Genomic DNA, 26,668 nt, shown 5'->3' on the forward strand with positions numbered 1-26,668 from the left:
AACGAAGGAACCCCCAAGTCGAGCACACGAAAGCACTTGCAGTGTGCACAAGCGAATCAAACACATCTTACCGCGTGGAGCTCCAGACTGGGAATGATGTCATTTGAAAGTAAAACTTGTGTTTTGTTTACCGGCACTACTAAAATCACATTGATTAATTAATCACTGGTTAATGAATGTTAAATATTTGATAATTCTGACATGTAGTCTTCAGTGGAATTTACAGTTTTCAATTGTTAGCAAGATATCTTTTATATGCAGTTTACCACTAACAGTACAGCACATACCACAGCATTTAAAATACGTTTAACCAGCCGTGTGACACTGGCTGGGAAAGGAAACTGAACTACTGCTGTAGGTGGTTATTTTGTTTCAAATGTTCTCAACAATGAATTTATAAACATTTCAGCTTCAAACAAGAAACTCCATGATGGCCACTGTATGAAAGGAAAGCAAGCTGAAACTATTTACCGATGGGAAGGAGTTAATGCTGCTAATGTTGGCAGAATCAATCGGAGAAAATTGAGGAAAGTAATCTATTTTTCTAAAGGGCACTGTTTCTGTCTTCGCCCTTTTATTAAGTTTACTTGTTACAGAGTGCACGTTATTGACAGGGGCAGTTTGTCTGTGTTCCTCTCAGTAGAGACGCAGTCACTGGTAAATGGAACGCAGAACAATCAAATGAAAACAGACAGGGGCAAGTCATGCATAATGTAGTTTCTGTGTGCAAGGTTATAAGGAAAAATATAACTAAACCCAACATCAGAGATAAAATAGTAAACACAATATTTACTAGTAACCCTCACAGCCGCGTGTGCAGGAATTTTAGAGGTGGGGGTGGGAGTTTTATAATGTGGCAAGCGACGTTTTACGGGAGGGGTTAAGTGATGCTCGCCATTAATATATTTAAAAACAAGAAACTTTGCTTGAGCACGGTGGGGTTTCGAGTCCCCGAATCCCTCCCCAGCGCACGTGCCTGCCTCACGTTTTGAATGCATAACTTGATATTTCTCCAAAATTATTAAGTCTAGGTCATCTGAACGTAATGCATACACACTCACCTAAAAGTTCCGCATATTTGTGTCTAAGATCTAGGTTAAGGAGGCGGAAACATATTTTACCTTGGTGCAAATTAATGTTAATATTGTAATCAGGAGCGTGTGCGTGGGGGAGGGGGGGGGGGGGAGGGGCGAGGAGGTAGTAGGCTGAAACCCCTTGCTCAAAGGACAATTTCGTTTTTAAAATATACTTTTCGGGAAAGCATGACTCGAACATCTTTAGAAACATGGCTCGCCAGTATAGACCTCCCCCCCTCCCCTGCATAATATCCTAAACAGGCGTTTGATAATAGCTTTACCAAGTAACCTGTTGCTGAACATTACTTAGCATGACTACTGAGTTTCCTTGTTGATGTTACTTAATCAATGTGCTTTTAGTGCTGCCGTAGGCAAAAACGATGGGGATATTCTGGCAAAATTAGCTGGTCGGAAAACTTTTCAGCATGTGATGTCATCATTATACTAACAATATTAGATGTAACCCATATAAAAACGTGTAGCAATTCGTTTGCAAGCCTATATAGCTGTTTGGCAGTAATAATAATATGAATAAATGTTGTTATCCACATTCGAGCATTTTCGTTTAATTCGGGCAAAAATCAGCCTGTCCCCTGGTTAATTGTATTAACATTAAAAATAAGGTGAAATAAATTTAGAAAAAAACCTAAGAGAAGAGAAATGTTTAACTCTGTCTAGCCTAGCATTTCATACAAACTGACTAAATCCTAAACATTTAAAGGGACATTCCTGAGTTTCGCTGCATTGTAAAATGTTTCCGACTAATAAAATATTTCTAAGATTAAACTTAAATATTAAATATATTTTCTTGTTTAGAATATCAGTGTCTGTATCTTCAATGTGTTTCTATATTTGTAAAAAGCCTAAACTGGATTTTGTCTTCAAATAATTTCGTTCGTACGAAAAGAAATATTTTAGGAAATAAAATGAAATTTACGCTAGTACAAATATTAGAACGATCAGAAAAACGTTTAATATACAGCCACTAATATGTTATGCAGGAAAATATGTTTGATATGTACGGTAATTACAATCGTTAAAAAGTCTCTGTTAGTCGATAACATCTTAAAAATTGCAGCAAACTCAGAAATGTCCCTTTAACGTTAATATTACTGACTCAATTATTATACAGGTGTCTCAAGTAAGATACGTGCCCATTTCTGTCCAAACAAATTCCCCAAACAGCACAGATCCTCTTTTGAGAAACCTACAATATCACACAACACTTCTGCAAATGAAACAAGATCCATAGAACATTGGTCCTTTTTGGAGTTGTTTAGTGAAGCCACATTATATTACTAATTAATCCTAAACTAGACCAAACCCAGATATTTCTCCTTTTTTAAGTGGTAAAGATAGCAGTTTCAGTTAGGCCTACATGGCATTTTATCCTGATCAATCTAGTTGGTAAAAATAACGCGGATTCCATTTGTCCGTAATCTATATACCATACTACTACGTATATACTCTACGTAATTCGCAAAGCGTAGTTAGTAGCAATCACTTTCTAGACAAAATGTTTAGTAAATTCCATTTATGTGTATTCGTACGTCTGTGCGTGTCTATGCATTATTAATTATGTACAAGTATACGCATATGGAATGAATGAATGGATGTTCAACGACACCCCAGCACGAAAAATACATCTGCTATTGGGTGTCAAACTATGGTAAACTAAAGAACTAAAGTGAAATATACGCATATGGATAACGGAAATAACGGAAACAATAAATGTGTTAATTGCGAATGGTGTGCTTTTCGCTCTAGGGAGAAAACTGTTAAACATTTCAGATTGCTTATTCCAAGACATGCGTGCGTGCGTGTGAAACATTAATATTAATAAACTCATAGAAAATACGAGTACAGCTGCATGTTGTGATAGAGTAAACATAGTTAATATTATTAATTAATTAATATAGTCTACGGAAACAGGAGATCCTCTCTCCCCCCCCCCCCCCCCCTGACATTGGCAAGGTCATGGGAACTGTCATCCGTTTGTTTGCGCTCGTGAAGACAGCCCGGAAGGAATCCTCTATCAGAGTGATCGAATTGCGAGTATTGACTTGTGGCCGGGGTTATTAACTCCATATTGACAGAGCGACTTTGATATTCCTCATTTCTAGTCTGGCATCGGCCTCTGATCAACAGGATCGGGAGAGAATTCGAGGAAAGCAATGAACTGATATTATTTGCACGAACTATTATGGATCGGGTTTTCTCGACTTGTGACACCAGTCTCGATATTTAGTTTAAGTCGTAATCTGAATAATTTCCGAAGAGAATTAATGTTTATGTTATTAGGATTATCAATAACAAGCTGATATTTCATGGCCGCCTTTACTCTAAAATAACCAGTTAATAATTTTGACAAACACGAAACGAGATGTATGAATTCCTTATACTGATGCCCGAGGTGTAATGGCAAAACGACTAATACATCAAAACATTTTTGGTCCTGTCTATAACAAACAGCACACGGAAGGAAAGACCGTGATGTCCGTTTGGTTTCATCTCTCTTTTCCTTCAGCTCTAGCTTTTCCCCTCCATCTCTGTATCTTTCCCCACTTTACTCCTCCCTCCCCCCCGCCCCCTCTCTCTCTCTCTTTCTCTCCCCCCCTCCCTCCCTCCCTCCCGCACGGGCACACACACACTCACTCACTCACTCACTCACTCACTCACTCACTCACTCACTCTCTCTCTCTCTCTCTCTCTCTCTCTCTCTCTCTCTCTCTCTCTCTCTCTCCACATCAAATATAAGCCATACTTTAAAATGAGCTGGTGCCGCTAACACATATTCCTACCCTTTCCTTATATTGATCAACAAAGCATGTACACCAATAATATCAGATCGATGTCAATCAATCAGATACAATACAAACTCTCCAGGTACAGCTATCGATTACCTTGCTTTCTCAAAGAACAACGTACATTGTTAAATATATACTCTTCAAAAGAAGAAACGCAAAACCACATTGTCGTAACATTTGGAGAATTGATTTAATTATTGAATGGTGAGTCCGATAATTACCAAATGTTGCAGGATTGTTCACAATTCACTGTAGTCCATTGTGAGTAAGTGATAGGACACACCACCAAGGTCAAGGTCATCTGGAGTCAATACCGGGTGTGGCCTCCGCGTGTGTTGACAGCTGCCTGGCACCGCCTGCCCATTGAAGCAACCAGAGTACGGATGACGTCCCGGGGGATGGTGGCCCACTCGGCCTGCAAGGCTGCTGCCAGCTCGGGCAGGGTCTGGGGCTGTGGCTGTCGCTGTCGGAGGCGTCGGTCCAACTCGTCCCATAGATGCTCATTTGGGTTCAAATCCGGTGATATCGAATGGCCAAGGAAGGACATTAATGTTGTTGTTCTGTAGGAAAGCCGTTGTGAGACGTGCTGTGTGAGGCCTGGCGTTGTCATGTTGGAACACATAACTGGAATGATGTGTGGCCGGAGGATCTGGTCAATGTAGCCCTGTGCATTCTTGCCCTGCACGTGGACCAGGTCAGTTCTGCCAGTGTGTGAGATGGCTGCCCACACCATGACACTACCCCCGCCGAATCTGTCCACTTCCTGCACGCAGTTTGCCGCATAACGTTCACCACGACGCCTATACACGCGACATCTTCCATCATGACGTCGGAGCAGAAATCGGGACTCGTCACTGAACCAAACCTGTCTTCATCGCAGTTGAGGCCATTGTCGATGAATCTGGCACCACTGCAGTCGGAGTCGACGTGTGTTGTGGTGTTAAGATGACACCTCGAACTGGACGTCTGGCACGAATTCCTACCTCACGTAGGCGGTTCCGTACGGTCTGGTCGGATATCCTGCGCAAACCTGGTATTGCTGCGGCTGTGGAGGTGGCAGTAGTCAATCGTTCCCGAAGGTGGCGTACCCGGATGTAGCGGTCCTGCCCGGGGGTAGTGACCCGTGGTCGACCGGATCTAGGGAGGTCACGTGTTGATCCATGTTGCTGGTAACGGTCCCACAGTCTGGAGATGGTGCTTGGGGACACATGGAATGCCCTGGCAACGGCCGTTCTCGATTCGCCTGCGTCTAGTCGGCCGATGGCATTGTTTCTCTGCGGTTCACTGAGACGTGGCATGTCCTGGATTGTCAACTGTCGGCCAGATACAGAGGCCAGGCAAGCGAACACCCTGCACTTTTATACTGTCGGTGTTCATGTTGCACGTGCAGACAACGCACGTGCAGTGGTGACATGGTTTGCACGTGGCTGCGTTTTTGCGAATATTCACATTTTGGAACGTTATTGTACAGTAGCTGCGTTTTATCGAATGTAACCGTGGGAATGTGTTTGGGACATGCAATGACCTTATATTCACAAAGCATGAACCGGTAGGAAACATAAAATCGGAGTTATAACCCATTTGTACCCTTTTGCGTTTCTTTTTTTGATGAGTATACTATTAACATCGTTTCCTTCTTTTACGACATGCACTTGTCTCACATTCGCCAGCTCATGTGCAAATCTTTTGTTCCTGTAACCAATATTCCGGTTTGTAATGAAGTACTCTTGTGACAAATATTCAACAAGTTCTTTACAAGAATTCGATCCACGTTGTCATACATTATGCAGGGCGGTTGTCTTTGAACATATTCCATTTGTTTTATTAATGACAAGCAGTCCCAGGGATCATTCACATGCATGGAGTTAAATTAGTGTCCCCAAGAACATGAGTAGGAGAATGTTAAGATGACATTTGTGAACGGTAAAGCAGGGAGGTGGCTGGGGATTTCGTTAATAGATTAAATGATTATATTAAGAGCTAGTATAGACGTGATTGTATAAGTTGGTGTATTTAGTTTCACCACTGTTTAATACCCTGGACTCTCGTCTTGTGCAGGCTACGATACGTCAAGCCAGTCTTCGGAATGACAGTCGTCCTACAGATGAAGTAGGAACGGGTTATTGTCCTAGAGAGTGGCAGTCCTCCTACAGATGAAGTAGGAAGGGGTTATTGTCATGGGAGTGGCAGTCCTACAGATGAATTATGAAAGGATTATTGTCCTAGGGAGTGGCAGTACTCCTACAGATGAAGTAGGAAATGATTATTGTCCTGAGTGACAGTCCTTTTAGAGATGAAGAAGAAAGGGGTTATTGTCCTGGGGAGTGGCAGTCCCCCCACAGATGAATTAGGAAAGGATTATTGTCCTGGGGGAGTGGCAGTCATACAGATGAAGTAGAAAGAGGTTATTGTCCTGGGGAGTGGAAGTCATACATATGAAGTAGAAAGAGGTTATTGTCCTGGGGAGTGGCAGTCCTCCAACAGATGAATTAGGAAAGGATTATTATCCTAGGGAGTGGCAGTCCTCCTACAGATGAATAGGAAGGATTTTTGTCCTAGGGAGTGGCAGTCCTCCTACAGATGAATAGGAAGGATTTTTGTCCTAGGGAGTGGCAGTCCTCCTACAGATGAAGTAGGAAGGGATTATTGTCCTAAAGAGTGGCAGTCCTCCTAGAGATGAAGTAGGAAGGGATTATTGTCCTGGGGAGTGACAGTCCTACAGATGAAGTAGAAAGAGGTTATTGTCCTAGGGAGTGGAAGTCCTACATATGAAGTAGGAAGGGGTTATCAGCCGGGGGAGTGGAATTCCTACAGATGAAGTAGGAAGGGGTTATCAGCCAGGGGAGTGGAAGTCCTACAGATGAAGTAGGAAAGGGTTATCAGCCGGGGGAGTGGAAGTCCTACAGATGAAGTAGGAAGGGATTATTGTCCTGGGGAGTGGCAGTCCTAGAGATGAAGTAGGAAGGGGTTATTGTCGTCCTGGGGAGTGACATACCTACAGATGCAGTAGAAAGGGGTTATTGTCCTGGGGAGTGGCAGTCCTACAGATGCAGTAGAAAGGGGTTATTACCCTGGGGAGTGGAAGTCTTTATACAGACGATTTAGGAAGGAGGTATCGTTGTAGGGTGTGGCAGTCCTTCTATAGACGATGCACATGACTGTAATTCATGGGAGCAGTTCAAGGCCTGGTAAAACCCTTTCTTTCACTCTGCTTTCTGCAGAGATACGATTTTTAATATGATAACTGCATTGTATTAATGTTATCATGCAAGTAACGAAGATGACACAACACTTCGAATAATCGGGTTACAAGAAGTATGGTTTTATAATATCATTTCCAAAACTGGTTTTGACAGTTCTTAAACACAATGTCGCATTTCTGCACAAGGCAAAGCTCAGAGGACATACGATTATACATGCACTGACGATTCACTGTCCAAATAGTGGTTTTACCTCCATCAAGTTCAGCTAGTAAACGTTTCGATAAGATTCGCGAACTATACTGGCGTCCAAAAGACACTTTACAAGGCTTGAAATTGTATTATAAAAAACCAACAAACGGTATGATGGGATATGAAATTATCATGAAGTTCAACATCTGAACGTCACAATGCATTTCGTGATACATGCAAAGAGTTTGTAAGGTGTTTTCTAAATTGGTTCTTTTTGATTAGTAACAATATTTATCAAATTATTCAAATTTTATGTATGTAAAGTTTATTTGGACTTCAGTATATTTGATTGGTTCCCGACGTGACCATTCGGTTTACCGTGAAGCGCATAAACCAGTCTAGCGGACGTTTTTCTGTTTGGTCTAGCTGAACTCGGCCTTGGAGTTCGCGAAAGATGAGCATAACTCTTAAAGCTATTAACTTACTCATCATGGTGACATTGCCAAACGCCTCTGGACAGTGCACTAGAAGAAGTCGATTTCCAGCCTTGTGGAAGTTCTGCATGTACCCTGCAAATAAAACACAACAGTCAGTCATATAGTACAACATCTGTATATCTATATAGTATATGTCTGATGAAACAAGGTCTACAACCGACCAGGCAACAGTGCAGATTGAAAGAAAAGTATGAAGATGCTAAAAAGCTGGAGCAGAACGACATACCTGTTAATGCAAAGTTTGTTTGAAATATTACTTTGACTATATAAGCAAAGGCCAAGGTAGGAAACTGATTACATACACTGAAATGTTTTCTTAACAAATCGGTGAAAGATAAAAACGTTATTGTGCAGCTAATAAATCAAATAAGATCAATACATCAACATTATTCTAAAAATGGCAATTTGAGTTTGTCCAAAAGTTCGTTTTTGTTTAACGACACCACTAGAGCACATTGATTTATTAATCATCGGCTATTGGATGTCAAACATATGGTCATTATGACACCGTCATAGAGAGTAAACCCACTACAATATTTCCATTAGTAGCAAGTTATCTTTTATATGCACTATCCCACAGACAGGATAGCACATACCACGGCCTTTGATATACCAGTCGTGGTGCACTGGCTGGGACGAGAAATAGCTCAATGGGCCCAATGACGTGGATCGATCCCAAACCGACCGCGCAGCAAGCGAGCGCTCTACCACTGGGCTACGTCCCGCCCCTTGAGTTTGTCAAAGGCAAATGGAGCGAGATGTGTTCGAGGTTCAGGAGCATGCGCCTAGAAAATGTTGAAATAAAGATTCTTAGTCACGTGTTTTTAGGGCAATTTAATGCTGTAGATTTTTGATGGTGAATTAAAACAAAATGAAAAGAAAACACAACATAAACCAAGAGGTAATTAAATAGCGTCCGGTGGGTGTTGGATGGTGGTGGTGATCACGGGACCTCCGTAACCCCCCTCTGGATCCGCCAATGATGTCAGTAAGAGGTGTGATTGATGAGTTACAGATAAGCAAATCAGTGTGTAATGAAGCTCGGCCGATCTCCATGGAATCACTGGTTTCCTGTCTAAATATTACCAGTGACTTCACGAAGCAGTTCACACGTCTGTGTGTATACTCGTGGTCTGTGCTAATAATCCGATTCTCGGGAGATAAGGTACGTGTTTAAGAAACGTGCTCTATTGATTAGAGAAATCCCAGTACCAACTGGCATCAATCGCAAGTTTTAACGAGTCAGTGCCGTATTGATTAGAGAGATCCCAACAACCACTGGCATCCAGCGGGAGTTGTAACGGGTCAGTGAGATGGTGTCAGGCCATTACACAAACGTATCTTTCACTAACAAAAAACAACTGACTATTAACTTATCGTCCCGGAGAGACATCATAAATAGCCAAGGCGCTTAACCAGGACAGCGTACTTAAACCTTAACTAATATAAGCATGAAAATCAATATGATTGAAATCATCTCCACTAGTCTATAACTATGACCAGTAGATTGCACGGAAATAAATGAACAAAACCCGATTATATGGGACATTTCAGGCGTGCTTCCACCAGAAAACTGTTCAAGCTCGCCTGTCGTGGGCACAACATCTGACTTCGCCAAATAGTTCTGCCCACGACAGAGAAGGGGTAAGGAAATGGTGAGATCAGGAAGGGATACAAAATAAAACAAACGATTACAGAATATGGTATTTCCTTTATGTTTGGTCAATTTGGATACCTGGCATCGATTGGCATCGATTGGCATCGATTAGCACGGTCACTCAAATATCTTTAAATGAGATTCAGCTGTCATACAGGTAGTACTAAACCAAATAACTTCCGGCCGGGTCAAAGTTCTAGGTGCATCCAACCTTTGATAGATAAGTGAACACCACAAGTCCTGCGATTGGTGATATATGTGAGTGTGTTGGTTGTGAAAAAAATAGTTTCATCTGGGCAAAAAATGTATGCAATTTTATTTCATCCAGCACCACTGTGTCAAGTAGTCTTGTGCTTGAAACATGTATGGGGTACCTGTAAAAAAAAAAGTACTCAAATTTTGTGCATGACTAGGGTAGTCATAGATGCTACCCGTTATTTCAGAAATGAGCAACTTGACCCCCAATTTTTTTCTGATTCACTTTAAGGGTGAGGGGTGGTAGTATTTATACCCGTGGCGTTTATGGCGATTTATACGCTGCAGGTAGGAAGTTTTGCCACATATGTTACTATTGTCATCTATGTGATTTGATTTGGTAGTATACACCCTACAAAGCTGTCTAACTGCGATACATGCTAACGGTTTAAACGTTCATTTTAATTTAGTTTCATGGCTGACATCTAACTCATTCGCTAGAGCGCTCGCATGGGGTGCATTGGCAATAAGATTGAACTCCCTCACTGGACTCATTCGACGATTGTTTTCCCACCCCAACCGGTGCCTCACAAACTGGTGTATCAATTCTTTTATTTATTCACACTACAATCTTATCAGCACAGTATATATTCACACACGATATATGTACACACAAGAGAATTCGATTTCAAAATGTACGTCGATCAAATGTATCGAACCTCCGTAAAAACGCACCAAACAGATCAAAGGCCATGGTATGCGTTGTAGGAAAGTGCACATAAAAAATCCATGACTGCTAATGGAAAAATGTGGCGGGTTTCCTGTGAAGACTACAAAGCAATATTACCACAAATTTGACAGGCAATAGCCGATGACTAATACATCAGTGTGCTCTATTGGTGTCATTAAACAAAACAAACTATAATGTGTGACATCCAATAGCCGATGATTAATAAATGTTCTAGTGGTGTCGTTAAACAAAAACAAACTTTATTTAACAACACAATTAAGCTTCAAACATTTTGTCCTGCACACACTACAAGTAACTGGGTAGTGTGTCCAGAATAGAGATAAGTGTTGGTGCTATTTGAAAGGAGGCGGTGTTTGAGTTATACATATTTTGAGGAAACGTAGTCGATATCATTAAAGATTACATCAGTATAACAGCAATAGCTTATTCCATAAGGGGGCGAAGCGTAGTTCAGTATGCATGCCCATAGGAACCATATCTGACGGGCGGGGGACTACAACCTCTAGTGAGGGGTCACATCCTCTATCGTATGTGTGTGTGTGGGGGGGGGGGGGGGGGGGGGGGGGGGACACAAGCCCATATTTTCACCTACACATGTGTATTTATTATATAGAGTTGCACAAAAAGGTACATTGTCAGGTGGTAGTAGTGTTGAGGAGTGGGGAAGCACACGTTGTTACCGGCCTGGAATACATCCACGGAAAGTGCATTGGGTGAAGGACAGATCACCCTTAATGGACTCGTTTTCCCCCATTCCTACTACCACCTCACTAATGGTACATTAACTGCCGTGTTAGATGCTGTCCTGGCTATCCAAAAGCAATCTCTGCTGCTTTTCGAAAGGAATAGTCTAGCAGCATGTTCCTTCTATACCCTCTAGAAAAAATGTCAAACTAACCATGATAAACATCAAATAGCCATAACTTAAAATGTGCTGAGGTGTCAGTAAGCAATTGTTCGTTTCCTTTCATTCCAGAAGCCAATAGCGGAAGTTTTGTCCATTCTCCGGGTGTGAAACAGATGGTCCTACCTCTCATTATCACCAGCAACGACTCTGCAATCATGTAGTCCGTGTATCCGAGTGGAAAACATACTGAATAACTTTATTAAGTGCAGATCAAGAAATGCTTTTAGTATCCGGGTTACCAGATAGCACCCAAAGTGAGCTCAATGAGAAGCGGAAGTGGCAAAATTGGCGATTTAAGGACCGCAATCAAGTGACCGATCAGACCAAAATTACTTTTAGTCATTACCCGATGGTCGAGGTTTTGTCGGACACAGCTCAAACACTTAACGCTTGACTTTCAGTCTATCGAATACGCCAGTTGGGACTATTCATGACAGAGAGACGTGGATATGCAAACACTGCTGTCATTAATGTTGCATTAAGAGAAGAGACTGGCCTTTTGATGGCGAAATATTTACGACTATAAAAAGATCATTAAGTTTCATATTTAAGCACAGCATAACCAAGTACAAAAACAACACCATTCACAAGCTCCTGTTTTTATAAATCGTTAAAACCATTAACTGTCAGGAAAATAAATTAATCATGATTGCTAGTATATCAAACATTGATGTCTCGAAGTTTGAAATCTTGAACAAAATAAATTAATCATGACTGCTAGTATATCAAACATTGATATCTCAAAGTTTGAAATCTTGAACACTGAGCCACATCGAAGCCAAGTATACGGATATGGCTGACGTTTTCAGAGTCCAGTAAATGTTGATGCACGCTTTTCCTGGGTAGACATACCGGTGTTATGTCACTATTTGTCACCTCGACGCACTCAACACATTTTATTTACGGTTATATGGCGTCGGATATATGATTAAGGACCACACATATATTGAAAGTAAAAGAAATGTTTTATTTAACGACGCACTCAACACATTTTATTTACGGTTATATGGCGTCGGACATATGGTTAAAGACCACACATATATTGAGAGAGGAAACCCGCTGTCGCCACTTCATGGGCTACTCTTTTCGATTGGCAGCAAGGATCTTTTATATGCACCATCCCACAGACAAGACAGGGTAATACATACCACGGCCTTTGATATACCAGTCGTGATGCACTGGCTGGAACGAGAAATAGCCCAATGGGCCCACCGACGGGGATCGATCCCAGACCGACAGCGCGTCGAGCGGGCGATTATTACTGGGCTACGTCCCGTCCCCGGGGGAGGGGGAGGAGGGCAACCACACAGAGAGGAGGCAACCGCATTGTCTGTGAGTCGTCTTATGGGGAGACAGGAACATATAAAAGGTGATGTGGAAAAAAGAGGTGTAATTGGCGTGGGGAGGAAACAGTTACCGTGTTCAAAATTATATATCCGCTCAAGGCGGTCGAAGGTCACTGGCAAGGTTGTGATTGTTTGCATAAATCGCTGTCAAAGCTCGAGGCCACCACCACTAACCAGAAACACTACCGGCGCAGTGGTTAAGCCATCGGACTACAGGCTGGTAGGTACATTGTTCGCAGCCCGGTACCAGCTCCAACCCAGAACGAGTTCTTAAGGGCTCAATGGATAGGTGTTAGGCCACTAAACCCTCTTCTCTCTCACTAACAACTAACCCACTGTCCTGGACAGACAGCCCAGACAGCTGAGGTGTATGCCCAGGACAGCGTGCTTGTACCTTAATTGGATATAAGCACGAAAATAAGTTGAAATGAAATGAAATGAATAAAACCAGAAACACCACCGACTAACATAATACAGTGCGTGGCAGGCGAAACACCGCCGACTAACATAATACAGTGCGTGGCAGGCGAAACACCACCGACTAACATAATACAGTGCGTGGCAGGCGAAACACCGCCGACTAACATTATACAGTGCGTGGCAGGCGAAACACCCCGACTAACATAATACAGTGCGTGGCAGGCGAAACACCGCTGACTAACATTATACAGTGCGTGGCAGGCGAAACACCACCGACTAACATTATACAGTGCGTGGCAGGCGAAACACCACTGGGTACATTGTCATGAAAAGGATCAAGCTGCATACACTGGGACGATCATTTCAAGACGTGTCAGCTAAACAGTTTAGTTTTGTTTAACAATACCACTAGAGCAAATTGATTAATTATTCATCGGCTATTGGATGTCAAACATTTGGTAATTCTAACATATAGTCTTAGAGAGAAAACCATTAGAAGCAACGGATATTTTATATACACCATTCCAGACAGGATAGCACATACCACGGCCTTTAATATACCAGTCGTGGTGCACTGGCTGGAACGACAATCATTCTGTTATAGCCACAATAAACCGACTCGTGCTTAGTACAGATCGCTTTCATAACTTTCATTCATGCCAAGCTACCTATGCACCACTCTTCTTGTCGATATAGACCACGCCTAATACCCACCCTCACACCCGTTCTGAAAACCGCCCAACAGATATGATACAAGCAACTGGTGTTATTTAAGTCGGTAAATGTTAATGAAAGTTCCTAAACTTTTAAATTAAACATTTAACATCTTGTTGTTTTAATCCTGCACCTAACCCTCCTAGCCTTAAATAATCTCAGCTAGTATGTCGGCTGTAATGGAATGAAACTGTCGTCAAATATTCTGACCCCGATACAGTCATGCCATTTAGAATGTTCTTTTATCCAAAACGTATAACAAAATGGCCGATGAAAAGCAAATGTAATATGAAAACATAGTGTACTTCACTTTAGAAACTATTCAGTTTTGTTACTGCACAAATTAAATGGATTCACGGATGCGTAACGAAAAGATCGTAAAGGTGTACTGGTTTTGAAATGAAACTATGTCATATTTATAGTCTACGTGAATATTATTCGCTCAAGTATTCTAGGTTGACTAATAAAAAACATAAAGACCCCAGGTTTTATCAGCGTTCAGGCGCGGATCCGTCATACTCCCCAAAAAACACCTCAACTAATAAAAACAAAAACAAAACAAAACGAACGAAAAGGAAAAAACCCCAAAACAAAACAAATCAACAGCAACAGCAAGTAATAAAATAAACAAACAACAAAACAAAACAAACAAAACAAAAACCAGGGAAAAACACCCACCCACGCACGCACACACACACACACACACACACACACACACACGCACACACGATGTAGCCTTTTCTTTACAACTGCCCCCTTTTTTCTGGTGAGGTATGTAACACTATTAACACAGACATATCCATTATACCCAATAGAAGGCCATGGTAGGTGCTATCCTGTCTGATGGATGGTGCATATAAAAGATCCCTTATTATTAATGGAAAGATATAGGGGGTTTCCTCTCAAAGACAATGTGTCAAAATTACCAAATGCTTGATATCCAATAGCCTATGTATTTTGTTTGCTGGGGTGTTGTAAAACATTCATGCATTCATTGATTCACTCATTCATTGATTCATCCATTCATTCCAATAGCCAATGATTAATAAATCAATGTGTTCTATTGGTGTCGTTTAACAAAACAAAGTAGTATACCCAATTCATCTTCCAAATGCTAAGAAAGCGCATTTACTGGTAAATGCTTTATACATTTTCAACTGCTCCCAAACAGCCCCACACGAAAAATGTCATATAGCCGCTCGTGCCAACTGTTTGGGGAGGTGTAATACCACTACACAGACTTTAAATTCTCTCAATGACCAAAACGAACATAGCCCAGTGGTAAAGCGCTCGCCTGATGCGTGATCGACCTAGGATCGATGTCCGTCGGTGGGCCCATTGGGCTATCTTACGTCCAACCCAGTAGGCCTACTCCACAGAGGCCGTGGAATATTGTCCAGTATCCTCACTCTGAAGCGATACATATCTATTCATCCTGCAATCACTACTGTCAAGATATAATGGACAGATAAATTTCTATATTTTCGGTCACTGACCAAGAATTAGGGGATAACTATGTTGTATTTGACCATTTGCGGTCGCAAATTGAGTTTTACCGGCGACTCGCGTGGACATACTACTCCGAAATGCACGATAAATAAAATGGTTACTGTCTAAAGTCCACGAAGCGGCGGTAGGGGGTTTCTTCTCTCATGAATTGTGTGCTTCTTAACCACATGTCCGACGCTATATAACCTCATAGAAAAATGTTTTGAGTGTGTAGTTATAAAAAACATTTCTTTTTCTTTCTCTCACTAACCGGTAATCTATCCCGAATAGACAAGTCAAACAACTAAGGTGTTTGCCCAGAACAGCCTGCTTTAACCATAATTAGATATAATACACGCCCCCCCCCCCCCCCCCCCCCCACCCCCCCACCCCCCAATAAATAAATAAATGTGCCCAATCCTTTTGTATATTATATGCAATAAAATATGTTTCAAAGAAACAATAAATAAATAGTATTAAATAATGAAATAATGATATAATTTACGGTAATTTTATGAACAACACATCTCTTATTAAACAAAATGAAAATGAAAAACAAAACAGCCGTAAAGTTAAAGAAGATTTTCTGGTTATTTAAACCTAATAACCTTACATAATATCTCAATTTTACGCCGATTTACCTCAGGTCGAACTAACCAGTGGATGTAAGTGAGTTGGAAAGAACGATTATTTGACGCCATAAAGAATTTAGCCAACCTTGTACAATAGACATTTCTCATGGCGCTCCGTTACATTCATGAATAACATTTCTGTGGCGATGGTCTGTGAAGTCTCAAATGTGCTTCTAAAGGGCAAATGATTTGCCATTTTTTATCTCGTCATGTACCGGCAAATCGACGAATTTATTAATGCCAGCTATTGGGATTTTTCTCCATTTCACATTCGCCTATCAGACAGCCACGTTTATCGATTGGTATGGTCTTTCGGCGAGATCAAACGAGAGTCATCACGGACCAATATCGATAGGAAAAAAAAAAAAAGCGCCTGTATCCCGAGGAAGAAACAAAAATCAATTTTGCTGAAGATTGTTTTGAAAATCTTTATTGAACACGAGGAAAATTAAAGGCAAATAGAGCCAAATTCAAACTTAACCACATAACAAATACGAATTGTATTCATCTGTGCACATATATATACTACTCAAAAGAATTTAAGGGTCAAAAATTTATAACCAAATAAGTTTCAGAGTGTATTAGATTGATGATGTAAACTACACCAAAAATTTAATTTATTGTTCCATATTTACAAAAACCCACAAATAAACGTCACTGTATACAAGAAAGTCACATGACATGCTGTTAAAGTTGAAGGTTGTCAAACATGGATTTTACACATTAGAACATTCGTTTAATAGTGTGTGAATCCACCCCTGGCGCGAATACACTCGACACATCGTTGCCTCATGCTGTTGATCAGACGTCTGAAGAACTCTTGGGGAATGGCCTGCCACTCTGCCATAAGAAGTTGACCCAGATCATGAAGGTTGGCCAGAGGGGCATGGTTATCCCGAACTCTCCTGCCTAATTCGTCCCAGGCGTTCTCTATTGGGGCCAAGTCAGGCGAATATGCTGGCCAATCCATCCTGGCGATACCTTGTTGTCTGAGAAAGTCCGTTACCACCCTGGCGCGCGGTGGGGTCTGGCATTGTCATCCTGCAGAACTGCCCCGCCGCCAATCTGCTGAAGGCCTGGGAGAACCAACGGCCGGATAATCTCATTCAGATAGCGGATTCCATTCAGATTGCCATCCACCACATAGAGGGGGGTCCTGTGGTGGATAGAGATGCCGCCCCACACCATGACGCTGCCACCACCGAAACGGTGACGTTGTCTAACGTTAACGTCAGCGAAGCGCTCCCCAGGACGTCTGTAGACACGAACCCGACCGTCGTTGAACCGGAGACTAAACCTGGACTCATCAGTGAACATCACTCGACCCCACTGAACACGTTGCCACCGCAGATGAAGTGTGCACCAGTGACGTCTGGCCGTTCTGTGACGTGGTAGGAGTGGTGGTCAAACAGCCTGGCGACGGCAGCGTAGATTATTGGCTCTCAGACGATTGCGTATGGTTTGATCAGACACTCGAGTTCCAGTCGCAGTCCGCAGATTGTCACGTAATCGGCGTGCAGTGGTTGTGCGTTGACGTAGAGCCATATTGGTGATGTAGCGGTCCTCTCTATTTGTAGTGCTTCGGGGTCTTCCCGAACGTGGACGATTTCGAACAGAATTCGTTGCTTGGTACCGTTGCCACAGTCGGCCAACGACACTCTGACTGACACCAAGTCTCAGAGCAACATTTCTTTGCGTATTGCCATCCTGAAGCCAAGCAATAGCCCTTCCTCGATCTTCGATAGTCAGTTGACGTCGTACCATTGTCGAATTTGGAGTGTGCACCGTACACGAACGCAAGCTCCAATTATATGGAAAATTCAGCATTGGGAACATGGAATACACATGCAAAGCGTGCAAATGAAGGCTTTGTGAAAAAGCAAGTTATGGGCACTTAGCAGACCTTTCGCTTTCGCCCTAATTTACGTGCAAATGTAAGCATGTTTTCGCCATTAGAACTAGTCGACAGTGTCAATGACAGTGGATTTTAATTCATTTATGGGTTGCTTAGACCCACTTTCGTCAAAATGGAACAATACCATGCGTGACATTATGGTCTAGCTAATATAATTGACATTCAGAAAATAATGTCGAAAATATCGTCTGACCCTTAAATTCTTTTGAGTAGTATTATATCAGTTATTGACATAGCAATAGAAAGAATAGAAAGAGAAGAAAAGGGTTGTTTGTTTAATTTGGTGTCTAACATGATTAATCACAGGAGAGAGAGAGAGAGAGAGAGAGAGAGAGAGAGAGAGAGAGAGAGAGAGAGAGAGAGAGAGACGGAGAGAGAGATGAGAAAGAATGAGAGAGAGAGAGAGAGAGAGAGAGAGAGAGAGAGAGATGAGAAGAGAATGAGAGAGAGAGAGAGAGAGAGAGAGAGAGAGAGAGAGAGAGAGAGAGAGAGCAAGCTAGCCAGCCAACCAACCAGGCAGAGAGGCAGAGAGCGAGAGACAAATAGAATGAGAGAGAGAGAGAGAGAGAGGGAGAGAGAGTAAGTAGAGGAAAGCGGCCGTCGACACACAGTATGTTTGGGATAAAAGAAGAAGAAAAAACTCCCGAGTCTTTCGAAAGTGATGGATTCAGGCTATAAATAGTTGTGCATGCAGTTGAAGAAAAGCCCAAAGAAATGAAAAAGAAAAAGAAAGAAAGCTGAAGTGGCACATTTTTCAGACAAACGGGAGAATTGTAGGAAACTTGGTAACTAATGAGAAATCAATACGCCAACGTGCCATAAGATTTCATCTCATGGCTCATCTCGAACGAACTTCATTAAGAGAAACCTGGCACGACTGTTGTCAAGAGGACCAGCAGGCCGGTTACTACTAGTTTAATTAAAGAGAAGCAGTGCTGTTCGCACGCGGATCACATCCACCCAACATCACAGAGCACGATCGACACGAAACTTCATCACTGAATACAGACCCTATATACTAAATCGGTCATCTCCACGATAGTCGAGCGATTATTCGCTCACGCCGTGAAACCGCCCCCAAAATGGAAGGTGGTGAGCGTTTTCACGATCACCTTTTACCGTAACGCTTTAAAGGAATAAAAAAAAAAAAAAGTTTTGCTTTATTCGCCAGAGTTGTAGAAACGCTTTTTTATTTGAATGAATGAAATGAATGAATGAACGTTTAACGACGGGGATCGATCCCAGACCGACCGCGCATCGAGCGAGCGCTTTACCACTGGGCTACGTCCAGCCCCCCCCCCCCCCCCCCATTTTCTACAGGTAAAATTAGCCAGTTGTAGGGTTTATCCTGGTGAACACGACAATAGGTGTACGGTGCTTGTAATTCATATACTTCTTTCTTATGTTCATAATTATACGTATAATCATTTGGGTAATCGAAAGTTGATCTGTTAACATAAACCGATTATAACCGATCATCGATAATGTTCAACCGATTCCCAACACTATTTAGACGACTCTATAACAGGCACGGCGGAGCAGGGGAGTTTGGGGGGGGGGGGGGTATCTAGCCCCCCAATAATTCTGAATAAAAACATATTGGCAGTAAATCTTAAGGCAGAGATGAATGTTACTTGTAGAATGCATGAATTGCATTTCAGGACATCTAGTTTTCAAAATTTTACTGGGGAGCATACCTCCGAACCCCTTAGAAACTTTGCTTTGCGCCCTCAATCTCAGCCAGCACCCCCAATGTCTACTTGCTTCCGTTGTGCCTGTATAACACTGTACTCCGGTTCTTTTGTTATCCATAGTTAGTTTGGTCTTATTAGGCTAATTGCGACCACGGTTATGCGGCAAAATAATAAGTCAATAGTTGTAATTCTGCAATAGAACAGGGCAACATTTGTACCACGAGTCAAAAGGTCAATATTTGAGTCCCTGCCACACAGTACATCAATAATTGTATTCTTGTCATACGATAAATACATAGTTACAAGCCTGTGTTGAGAACAGTAGCCTTAATTAGCGTACATGCACTCAAAAATGATAGGAGACCACAAGAGAGCATGTTTAATCATACCCCAGTGCATTACGTGAAGACCTAAGCCAATACTGTAGGGTTGGTAAGAGATATACCACTAAGCCAATACTGTAGGGCTGGTAAGAGATAGACCACTAAGCCAATACTGTAGGGGTTGGTAAGATCTACCACTAAGCCAATATACCACTAAGCCAATACTGTAGGGCTGGTAAGAGATCTACCACTAAGCCAATACTGTAGGGCTGGTAAGAGATCTACCACTAAGCCAATACTGTAGGGCTGGTAAGAGATCTACCACTAAGCCAATACTGTAGGGCTGTTAAGAGATAGACCACTAAGCCAATACTGTAGGGCTGGTAAGAGATATACCACTAAGCCAATACTGTAGGGCTGGTAAGAGATCTACCACTAAGCCAATACTGTAGGGCCTAAAAGATAAGACCATTAAGCCAATACTGTAGGGCTGGTAAGAGATCTACCACTAAGCCAATACTGTAGGGCTGTTAAGAGATCTACCACTAAGCCAATACTGTAGGGCTGGTAAGAGATATACCACTAAGCCAATACTGTAGGGCTGGTAAGAGATAGACCACTAAGCCAATACCACTAAGCCAATACTGTAGGGCTGTAAGAGATAGACCACTAAGCCAATACTGTAGGGCTGGTAAGAGATCTACCACTAAGCCAATACTGTATCTACCACTAAGCCAATACTGTAGCTGGTAATAGACCACTAAGCCAATACTGTAGGGCTGGTAAGAGATCTACCACTAAATACTGTAGGGCTGGTAAGAGATCTACCACTAAGCCAATACTGTAGGGCTGGTAAGAGATATACCACTAAGCCAATACTGTAGGGCTGGTAAGAGATAGACCACTAAGCCAATACTGTAGGGCTGGTAAGAGATCTACCACTAAGCCAATACTGTAGGGCTGGTAAGAGATCTACCACTAAGCCAATACTGTAGGGCTGGTAAGAGATCTACCACTAAGCCAATACTGTAGGGCTGGTAAGAGATAGACCACTAAGCCAATACTGTAGGGCTGGTAAGAGATATACCACTAAGCCAATACTGTAGGGCTGGTAAGAGATCTACCACTAAGCCAATACTGTAGGGCTGGTAAGAGATCTACCACTAAGCCAATACTGTAGGGCTGGTAAGAGATCTACCACTAAGCCAATACTGTAGGGCTGGTAAGAGATAGACCACTAAGCCAATACTGTAGGGCTGGTAAAAGATACTAAGCCAATACCACTAAGCCAATACTGTAGGGCTGGTAAGAGATCTACCACTAAGCCAATACTGTAGGGCTGGTAAGAGATCTACCACTAAGCCAATACTGTAGGGCTGGTAAGAGATAGACCACTAAGCCAATACTGTAGGGCTGGTAAGAGATAGACCACTAAGCCAATACTGTAGGGCTGGTAAGAGATCTACCACTAAGCCAATACTGTAGGGCTGGTAAGAGATCTACCACTAAGCCAATACTGTAGGGCTGGTAAGAGATAGACCACTAAGCCAATACTGTAGGGCTGGTAAGAGATACTGTACTGGTAAGAGACTAAGCCAATACTGTAGGGCTGGTAAGAGATCTACCACTAAGCCAATACTGTAGGGCTGGTAAGAGATCTACCACTAAGCCAATACTGTAGGGCTGGTAAGAGATCTACCACTAAGCCAATACTGTAGGGCTGGTAAGAGATCTACCACTGGCCAATAAGGGCTGGTAAGAGATCTACCACTAAGCCAATACTGTAGGGCTGGTAAGAGATCTACCACTAAGCCAATACCACTAAGCCAATACTGTAGGGTTGGTAAGAGATAGACCACTAAGCCAATACTGTAGGGCTGGTAAGAGATAGACCACTAAGCCAATACTGTAGGGCTGGTAAGAGATCTACCACTAAGCCAATACTGTAGGGCTGGTAAGAGATCTACCACTAAGAGATGTACCACTAAGCCAATACTGTAGGGCTGGTAAGAGATCTACCACTAAGCCAATACTGTAGGGCTGGTAAGAGATCTACCACTAAGCCAATACTGTAGGGCTGGTAAGAGATAGTAAGCCAATACTAGAGAAGCCAGATCGACCACTAAGCCAATACTGTAGGGCTGGTAAGAGATATACCACTAAGCCCTGGCTGTAAGAGAATGAATGTGTCAGTGATCGACCACTAAGCCAATACTGTAGGGCTGGTAAGAGATATACCACTAAGCCAATACTGTAGGGTTGATAAGAGATCTACCACTAAGCCAATACTGTAGGGGGATAAGAGATCTACCACTAAGCCAATACTGTAAGGCTACTAAGAGATCTACCACTAAGCCAATACTGTAGGGCTGGTAAGAGATCTACCACTAAGCCAATACTGTAGGGCTGGTAAGTACCACTAAGCCAATACTGTAGGGCTGGTACCACTAAGCCAATAATACTGTAGGGCTGGTAAGAGATAGACCACTAAGCCAATACTGTAGGGCTGGTAAGAGATCTACCACTAAGCCAATACTGTAGGGCTGGTAAGAGATACCACTAAGCCAATACTGTAGGGCTGGTAAGAGATATACCACTAAGCCAATACTGTAGGGCTGTTAAGAGATCTACCACTAAGCCAATACTGTAGGGCTGGTAAGAGATATACCACTAAGCCAATACTGTAGGGCTGGTAAGAGATAGACCACTAAGCCAATACTGTAGGGCTGGTAAGAGATCTACCACTAAGCCAATACTGTAGGGCTGGTAAGAGATCTACCACTAAGCCAATACTGTAGGGCTGGTAAGAGATACTACCACTAAGCCAATACTGTAGGGCTGGTAAGAGATATACCACTAAGCCAATACTGTAGGGCTGGTAAGAGATAGACCACTAAGCCAATACTGTAGCCTGGTAAGAGATACCACTAAGTAGGGTTGGTAAGAGATCTACCACTAAGCCAATACTGTAGGGCTGGTAAGAGATCTACCACTAAGCCAATACTGTAGGGCTGGTAAGAGATCTACCACTAAGCCAATACTGTAGGGCTGGTAAGAGATCTACCACTAAGCCAATACTGTAGGGCTGGTAAGAGCCAATACTGATAGACCACTAAGCCAATACTGTAGGGCTGGTACCACTAAGCCAATACTGTAGGGCTGGTAAGAGATCTACCACTAAGCCAATACTGTAGGGCTGGTAAGAGATATACCACTAAGCCAATACTGTAGGGTTGGTAAGAGATATACCACTAAGCCAATACTGTAGGGCTGGTAAGATATAGACCACTAAGCCAATACTGTAGGGCTGGTAAGAGATAGACCACTAAGCCAATACTGTAGGGCTGGTAAGAGATCTACCACTAAGCCAATACTGTAGGGCTGCTAAGAGGTAAGCCAATACTGTAGGGCTGGTAAGAGATCTACCACTAAGCCAATACTGTAGGGCTGGTAAGAGATCTACCACTAAGCCAATACTGTAGGGCTGGTAAGAGATATACCACTAAGCCAATACTGTAGGGCTGGTAAGAGATCTACCACTAAGCCAATACTGTAGATCTACCTGGTAAGAGATACTGTACCACTAAGCCAATACTGTAGGGCTGGTAAGAGATCTACCACTAAGCCAATACTGTAGGGCTGGTAAGAGATCTACCACTAAGCCAATACTGTAGGGCTGGTAAGAGATAGACCACTAAGCCAATACTGTAGGGCTGGTAAGAGATAGACCACTAAGCCAATACTGTAGGGCTGGTAAGAGATAGACCACTAAGCCAATACTGTAGGGCTGGTAAGAGATCTACCACTAAGCCACTAAGCCAGTATACTGTAGGGTTGGTAAGAGATCTACCACTAAGCCAATACTGTAGGGCTGGTAAGAGATCTACCACTAAGCCAATACTGTAGGGCTGGTAAGAGATCTACCACTAAGCCAATACTGTAGGGCTGGTAAGAGATCTACCACTAAGCCAATACTGTAGGGCTGGGCTGGTACCACTAAGCCAATACTGTATGGTACCACTACCACTAAGCCAATACTGTAGTAAGGATCTACCACTAGCCAATACTGTAGGGCTGGTAAGAGACCACTAAGCCAATACTGTAGGGCTGGTAAGAGATCTACCACTAAGCCAATACTGTAGGGCTGGTAAGAGATCTACCACTAAGCCAATACTGTAGGGCTGGTAAGAGATCTACCACTAAGCCAATACTGTAGGGCTGGTAAGAGATATACCACTAAGCCAATACTGTAGGGCTGGTAAGAGATCTACCACTAAGCCAATACTGTAGGGCTGGTAAGAGATCTACCACTAAGCCAATACTGTAGGGCTGGTAAGAGATCTACCACTAAGCCAATACTGTAGGGCTGGTAAGAGATCTACCACTAAGCCAATACTGTAGGGCTGGTAAGAGATCTACCACTAAGCCAATACTGTAGGGCTGGCTGGTAAGAGATAGACCACTAAGCCAATACTGTAGGGCTGCTAAGAGATAGACCACTAAGCCAATACTGTAGGGCTGGTAAGAGATCTACCACGAAGCCAACTACTAAAGCACAATACTGTAGGGCTGGTAAGAGATATACCACTAAGCCAATACTGTAGGGCTGGTAAGAGATCTACCACTAAGCCAATACTGTAGGGCTGGTAAGAGATCTACCACTAAGCCAATACTGTAGGGCTGGTAAGAGAGACCACTAAGCCAACTGGTAAGAGATCTACCACTAAGCCAATACTGTAGGGCTGGTAAGAGATCTACCACTAAGCCAATACTGTAGGGCTGGTAAGAGATCTACCACTAAGCCAATACTGTAGGGCTGGTAAGCCAATAGTTGGTAAGAGATAGACCACTAAGCCAATACTGTAGGGCTGGTAAGAGATCTACCACTAAGCCAATACTGTAGGGCTGGTAAGAGATCTACCACTAAGCCAATACTGTAGGGCTGGTAAGAGATCTACCACTAAGCCAATACTGTAGGGCTGGTAAGAGATCTACCACTAAGCCAATACTGTAGGGCTGGTAAGAGATCTACCACTAAGCCAATACTGTAGGGCTGGTAAGAGATATACCACTAAGCCAATACTGTAGGGCTGGTAAGAGATCTACCACTAAGCCAATACTGTAGGGCTGGTAAGAGATCTACCACTAAGCCAATACTGCCAATACTGTAGGGCTGGTAAGAGATCTACCACTAAGCCAATACTGTAGGGCTGGTAAGAGATCTACCACTAAGCCAATACTGTAAGAGATCTACCACTAAGCCAATACTGTAGGGCTGGTAAGAGATCTACCACTAAGCCAATACTGTAGGGCTGGTAAGAGATCTACCACTAAGCCAATACTGTAGGGCTGGTAAGAGATCTACCACTAAGCCAATACTGTAGGGCTGGTAAGAGATAGACCACTAAGCCAATACTGTAGGGCTGGTAAGAGATCTACCACTAAGCCAATACTGTAGGGCTGGTAAGAGATCTACCACTAAGCCAATACTGTAGGGCTGGTAAGAGATCTACCACTAAGCCAATACTGTAGGGCTGGTAAGAGATCTACCACTAAGCCAATACTGTAGGGCTGGTAAGAGATCTACCACTAAGCCAATACTGTAGGGCTGGTAAGAGATCTACCACTAAGCCAATACTGTAGGGCTGGTAAGAGATCTACCACTAAGCCAATACTGTAGGGCTGGTAAGAGATAAGCCAATACCACTAAGCCAATACTGTAGGGCTGTGGTAAGAGATACCACTAAGCCAACCACTAAAGATATACCAATACTGTAGGGCTGGTAAGAGATCTACCACTAAGCCAATACTGTAGGGCTGGTAAGAGAAGACCACTAAGCCAATACTACCACTAAGCCAATACTGTAGGGTTGGTAAGAGATCTACCACTAAGCCAATACTGTAGGGCTGGTAAGAGATATACCACTAAGCCAATACTGTAGGGCTGGTAAGAGATCTACCACTGCCAATACTGTAGCTGGTAAGAGATCTACCACTAAGCCAATACTGTAGGGCTGGTAAGAGATATACCACTAAGCCAATACTGTACTGGTAAGACTAACCACTAAGCCAATACTGTAGAGGCTACCACTAAGCCAATAGATAAGAGATCTACCACTAAGCCAATACTGTAGGGCTGGTAAGAGATATACCACTAAGCCAATACTGTAGGGCTGGTAAGAGTACCACTAAGCCAATACTGTAGGGCTGGTAAGAGATCTACCACTAAGCCAATACTGTAGGGCTGGTAAGAGATATACCACTAAGCCAATACTGTAGGGCTGGTAAGAGATACCACTAAGCCAATACTGTAGGGCTGGTAAGAGATATAAGAGACCACTAAGCCAATACTGTAGGGCTGGTAAGAGATCTACCACTAAGCCAATACTGTAGGGTTGGTAAGAGATCTACCACTAAGCCAATACTGTAGGGCTGGTAAGAGATCTACCACTAAGCCAATACTGACCACTAAGCCAATACTGTAGGGCTGGTAAGAGATCTACCACTAAGCCAATACTGTAGGGCTGGTAAGAGATATACCACTAAGCCAATACTGTAGGGCTGGTAAGAGATCTACCACTAAGCCAATACTGTAGGGCTGGTAAGAGATCTACCACTAAGCCAATACTGTAGGGCTGGTAAGAGATAGACCACTAAGCCAATACTGTAGGGCTGGTAAGAGATATACCACTAAGCCAATACTGTAGGGCTGGTAAGAGATCTACCACTAAGCCAATACTGTAGGGTTGGTAAGAGATCTACCACTAAGCCAATACTGTAGGGCTGGTAAGAGATCTACCACTAAGCCAATACTGTAGGGCTGGTAAGAGATCTACAGTTTGCACTAAGCCAAT

General features: G+C 42.8%; 1 protein-coding gene across 1 annotated transcript in view; it reads right to left on the reverse strand.

Moving 5' to 3' along the window:
* The window catches only part of LOC121367546 (universal stress protein in QAH/OAS sulfhydrylase 3'region-like), a 59,713-nt gene that overhangs the window by 17,528 nt on the left and 15,517 nt on the right, over positions 1-26,668 (reverse strand). The window contains exon 2 of the mRNA XM_041491795.1: positions 7,761-7,844. Coding sequence (XP_041347729.1) covers positions 7,761-7,844 — 84 coding nt within the window. The remainder of the gene's footprint in view (positions 1-7,760; positions 7,845-26,668) is intronic.

Source organism: Gigantopelta aegis, chromosome 3 (genome assembly GCF_016097555.1).
Source record: "Gigantopelta aegis isolate Gae_Host chromosome 3, Gae_host_genome, whole genome shotgun sequence".
NCBI classification, from domain to species: Eukaryota; Metazoa; Mollusca; class Gastropoda; order Neomphalida; family Peltospiridae; genus Gigantopelta; species Gigantopelta aegis.